Raw genomic sequence first — 5,419 nt, 5'->3', positions numbered from 1 at the left:
CGGCCTGCCATCCGGTCTCCCCCGGCGAGCCAGTACGGCTCCACATTTTTTACACCGAGATTATTTCAATTTTAGAAAAAGGGCATAATGGTCAAATCATAACATATTTATGGGCTTTATATGGTAAATTGCGGGCGATGTTTAGCGTTTCACTTATTTTGAGGGGATCTATATCGAAATTTTTTAAGAGCGGTACGATCAAATTATAAGATCGATATGCCAAGTTTACCCCTCATAGAGGCTCTTGTCTGCTAGGCCAAAAAGCACGAAAGCAACAGGAGATTGAAGTGGAGAGGAGGAGAGAGAGAAGGAGAAGGTGCGCCAAAAGGGAACCCCCAACCCCATGTACAGAATAACTTCCTTATCAGTCTTCTCTTTTCTTTCTCTCTCTTCTCACTCTTTTCACCCCAACAAAGAAGAAATTCAATTGAATTGAGACTCAACTCAACAAGATGCCTAGACCAGGCCCAAGACCTTATGAGTGTGTTCGAAGACCTTGGCATAGTGATAGACATCAACCCATCAGAGGTTCAATCATTCAACAGATTTTCAGGTTTCTGGGTTTTTGTTAATTTCTGTTTTCCATTGATAATTCAGCTCAATTTCTGTCAATTTTGGTTCTTTTTTTGTAATGCCCACCATGTGTTTGTTCAGAGTCGTCACTGAAGCTCATAGTTCTGTTACTAGAAAGAATAGAGAATGGCAAGAGAAGTTGCCTCGTGTTGTGCTAAAAGCTGAGGAAATTATGTATTCTAAAGCTAAATCTGAGGTACTTTTGTGTTTTTAATTTCTGGGTTTTTGTGGGTTTTGAGCATTTGTTTGGTTTTTTGAGCTTATTGGGTGTACATTGTTTGATTGATTAGGCTGAGTATGTGGATCCTGAGACACTTTGGGAGCGCCTTAATGATGCTATTGATACTATAATTAGAAGAGATAGTACTGAAACTGGTCAATTTCTTCAGCCATGTGTTGAAGGTACCAAATTTTTTCTGAGTTTTGGTAGTAATTTGTTGTTGTTGGATCTCAATTTCTTTAAAAAGTTGTTTCTTTGAGGTATTTTGGTGATTGTTAGGTTGTGCATTGTAATGGGTATTGAAAATTTTGATGATTTTGTAGTGATTTTTGTTGTCAATTTCATTTAATTGTTAGCATCATGCAAAAGCTTAGGGTTAGGTTTTAGCTGAAGGGTTTATTTCTCTCTCATTTTTGGCAGTATGTTATCATAGGCTTGTCAGAGTGCCCAATTCATTATGTGATGAGGTGTGTATGGATAGCAGTAAGCAAAGATTAATCCTTCCCCGTGTAATTCTGTTGTTCAGCTGCCCTTGTTCTGGGATGTCATCCTGTTAGAGCATCACGTAGCCAGCGGAACAGTAATCCGAGGAGTTATCTCAACCCAAGATTCCAAGAATCTGCTCAGGAAGCTCCAGCCATTCCTGATGAAACTAACTACCCCAGACCACCCCCTCAGCCACCAAACCTCGTGGGAAGTCAGTTGAGTATTTCGAGGTCAACAATGGGAAACCAGGCTAGTACATCTTCGCTTTCTAGCAGCCAAATGGCGCCCAATACTAGCTATATTGCTACTCACCCTAATCCCTATTCTCAATCCAGCTTCCCTAGACCTATGCCCTCTGTGGCTAGTGAACCGAACTCCTTGTTGAATTTTGGTTCTATTTATCCATTGTACTATGGTAGTAATTTTCAGAATGTTGACCCCCAGATTGGGTTCCGGTCACCTCAAAGTTCAAATTCTAGGAATGTAATTGTTGGCACACCAGTGGGTTGGCATGGAACACAGCCTCCTTGTTTTACCAGCACGAGGAATCTAGTACCTGGTGGGAGTGTAGAAACTGCAGCAGACAAACATGGGCAAGAAAATTCAGTTGACAACCGTGGTAAGGCAGCTGAAATGGACTGTGATTTGTCTTTACGATTGGGTCCTTCCTGCCCTGGTCCAAGTGTGGAAAAAGGTCTTGGTCATCTGACCAGCGATGGTGGTTCAAGTAGTCATCGAGTGATCAGCAAGTACTCTGAGCCATGTTCTAAGAATCTCGAGTTTTGTTTCTTCCCCAGGCAAAGTGGGAATGATCTCTCTGAATCACTTGACAACAGACCGGAACAGGAGGGTCAGGTTCTTGAAAGAAATGCAATTCTAAGAAAGCGTAAAGCCCCAGATCATATTGAGTTAGACGATGAGCGTGCTCAATGGCTTCCGGAGTTCCAACCTAACCAGTTTCATGGTCAATATAGATGGCCAGGTTTGTAACACATTTTTTGAATGAGTGAAATGCAATGAAATATTATGGATGCAATGTCAATCTTGTCTTGGCCTGATGCTAACTTTTCCATATTACTGTTAGGTTGCTAATAGCAATGTTGCAAGTTAGCTAATAAGATTTGAAAGAACACTTTTATGTGAGTAACGTAATTGTGACTCAATATTGCAAGATAGGGAGGCTATTCCAACTAAGACTGTTAGATAAAAAAGTCATAACCTAGATCCTATCTTTATGAAGATTGGCTAAAACGATAAGAGGACCATATATTGACAAATGAAGATCTCTGGTTGGGAGGTGCATGAATTGCCATACCATGACAGCTTCCCATCCAATGATACTGTGTTGAAATTTCTAAGTTTTTGATTGAAAGTCTATGTGAAGGAATCATTTATGTTGCAAATATCCTCCAATATTGGCAGTACTAGTGGAGATTCATCGACACCAGATGACAGCTAATGATTTGTTTTTCAGATGTCCCAAAATTATATATTTTGTTGAGCGTAAATATCTACCTTTGGCCACCCAAAAGGTAACTCCTTCAAGTTAGATGGTATTATGCTGTAGCAAAGTAATAGCTTGAAGCCATTTAATAGGATAAAGTTATGTAAAAGAAGTTGAGGAGCTCTTGATTTCAGGCTAGGTTAGAAATTGTAGTGGCAAGATTGCATATCTCAATTGTGTTTTTATGAGGCATTCTAAAGGTTTGTTGTCAAATTGTGGTAGGAGGTAGCATGAAAAATGTCAGTCCAAAGAACAAGAAATAGCAAAAAGTCATTTAAAATGATACTGTGCTATGAGTGAAGACTTTGAAACCTGTACAGGGGGAGATCTCTTTAGAAGGAGTCATTTACAAATTTTAGAACTTCTCCGCTGTTAATGGACCCTTCATTTTGCACGGGTAAAGTATAGAATGTGGTGAAGAACCCACAGCTCTTGCACGTTTTTGCAGAAAACAATTCACAAATGAAACTAGAGCTCCCTTGCACTAAGGAGAAATGCAACAAGGTCAATATTCTTCAAGTTCCATTTCAGTTAGTCATTTTGGTGCTTTTTTGATAATGCTATCCTCAGAATTGTATTTTTGCTGTCTCTATTGCAGGTGATTGATGCTGTTTTTGTAGGATGTGAAGAAATTGTTTTTAGCCAAAGCTATATTCCCGGACAAGCAGTTGTGCTATATTAAAAGAAGCAACAGCATAGCTTGCATTCAGTGGTACTTAACTGGTTATTTGCTCTGCTCATTCTAAGATCAACACTCCCAGCCCCTAATCACACCTCTAATCCCAGAAAGAGGGTGTGAGAGTAGGGAGGGCTGTATGGAGAGAAAATAGTAAGTTTACTGTCTGCACCTGGGCGTTGTGATAATCATGTATGTTGCTCAAGGAATTTGAAATTTTGTACAATCGGCCCGTCCAGTATTTGACAGTACAAGGGTTTGTAGGCTGCATATCTAATTGGTGAATGGGCAGAGAGTAAACGGAAGAAGAAAGAAGATGAATCCACTTTCTGGTCCAAGATCATAAGCTATGGTTCATGCTGCCAAAGTATGCAGGGCAGGCAGCAAAATTTTGTTTAGCTGTTGAGATTAGTTCTTACGAGCATTATGTCGGACTACATTGTTGCAGTAACAGATGAAAATTGACAACATACATGTGTCCTTGTATGTGGGAAAAATGCAGAAGAACTGACTGAATAAGCGGCTGTCACTGGTAAAGCTAAAGGTTTGTCTTTGCCTGGCTAGCATTGCTTTCAATTACAGCAGAAACTGATACTTGCCAAACAATGATCTCCATTCGGCACAGTTATGTCAAAATTTGGATTCAATGACTCACTGTATGTTTTGTAAGTCTCCACACGTTGTAGTATTCCCTAAATTTCTAAAAGGTTCGGCCATTAGCTGCGGTTAGCTGCATGGCTTTGGATGCATCGAGGTGGACTCTCTTTTTGAACAAAGGAGATTAGTATTCTGTTGCATTGCTGCAGTACAATGTTTGTTGATAACATTCAATCATGTTATTTCAACATGAATATCATTTAACTCTATAGATATCTCTGACATATAGAGGACTAGGTCATTATAGCTGTTGATTTTGAGTCTATTTGTAGTAGAATGTCCTGTGTAGTGGCCCAACTATACTGTAATGGTCACAATCTGCTTCCAAAACATATGCTATCCAGGTCTATATATGTTAACATGTTTTCTTGTTGCTTTAACGTCACCTTTGATGTACCATTGAGCTTTTCTGCCGGTTGTTCTACGGCTGCGTGTATTATTGTTGTGATGAATTTTATTTGCGTATCATGACTTACGACTGGATGATTCAACGACATTGATTGTATATGTCGATTTGAAGATCTTACCATCGTCAAAGGAAAAACTGAGCGGAGAAAATCATTTGATTGTTTTTATTCAACTGCAATTTATGTATCATTGAAATTTTTGTAGGATTGGTTTGTTTATCTTGGTTGAAAACTTTGAAGACTTGGACTTGCTCATTTTAGTTACCTAGACTTGCATGTACCTATGTACGTAATTGTAGAGCACACATAATGACATAAGGCTTCATCTTCACAGGGAAAAGTTTTAGTGAAGGAGGCAATGTCTCCGAGTCAATTGCGAAGCCGAAATGTATCTTGGTGCCTAGCTGCTTTCTCTTAAACAAGCGCAATTTGAAGGCTTATACAGTTATACTAATACTCTTCTCGGTTTTGTTTGATAAAATAATTTCCTCGAGTACATTCAAGTAGCTGTATACAACTTTGTCAACCAGCTAAGAGTGAATTTTGATGAGAACGTCTCACATTAATTTATTTGTAAAAAATAAATTTTGATGAGAACGTCTCACATTAATTTATTTGTAAAAAATACCCATAAAAGGATGTACAAGATCTTGTCTTTACTTGAGGACATGGGCTCACTCAAACTGATGCATGATTAAGGGATGTAGTGAGACAAGGTGAAGTGACAACTCGGTTGTTTATAACATGGAGTTGAGAATTTTGTGGGGCATAAGAAAATGGCAAATTAGGCATGACAGTGACCCTTAAAATATGGTACCAGTAATGAACAACGGCATTTATACTCACAGAAATGGGCCGAGCTAGTGTTTTTTAGAGCCCAATAGCAATTGCGGATT

General features: G+C 39.0%; 1 protein-coding gene across 2 annotated transcripts; it reads left to right on the top strand.

Moving 5' to 3' along the window:
- Positions 1 to 261: 261 nt before the first annotated feature.
- LOC110707970 lies at positions 262 to 4,496 on the top strand. Of its 2 annotated transcripts, none has more exons than XR_002508617.1 (6): positions 262 to 553; positions 655 to 769; positions 864 to 975; positions 1,320 to 2,261; positions 3,006 to 3,287; positions 3,382 to 3,442. XR_002508617.1 is itself a non-coding variant. In XM_021886063.1 (6 exons), exons 1-6 carry the CDS (start codon positions 453 to 455, stop codon positions 3,463 to 3,465), a joined length of 1,410 nt encoding a protein of 469 aa, XP_021741755.1. In that variant the 5' UTR covers positions 262 to 452; the 3' UTR covers positions 3,466 to 4,496. The 2 variants fall into 2 exon arrangements, 1 of the variants encoding a protein (XP_021741755.1); XM_021886063.1 differs by having other exon boundaries at positions 3,232 to 3,287; positions 3,382 to 4,496.
- Positions 4,497 to 5,419: the final 923 nt, after the last annotated feature.

The sequence above is a fragment of the Chenopodium quinoa genome, unplaced genomic scaffold (genome assembly GCF_001683475.1).
Source record: "Chenopodium quinoa cultivar QQ74 unplaced genomic scaffold, ASM168347v1, whole genome shotgun sequence".
Taxonomy (NCBI): domain Eukaryota; kingdom Viridiplantae; phylum Streptophyta; class Magnoliopsida; order Caryophyllales; family Amaranthaceae; genus Chenopodium; species Chenopodium quinoa.
Note: the sequence above shows the minus strand (reverse complement) of the source record. Positions and strands in the feature narration are given on the sequence as shown.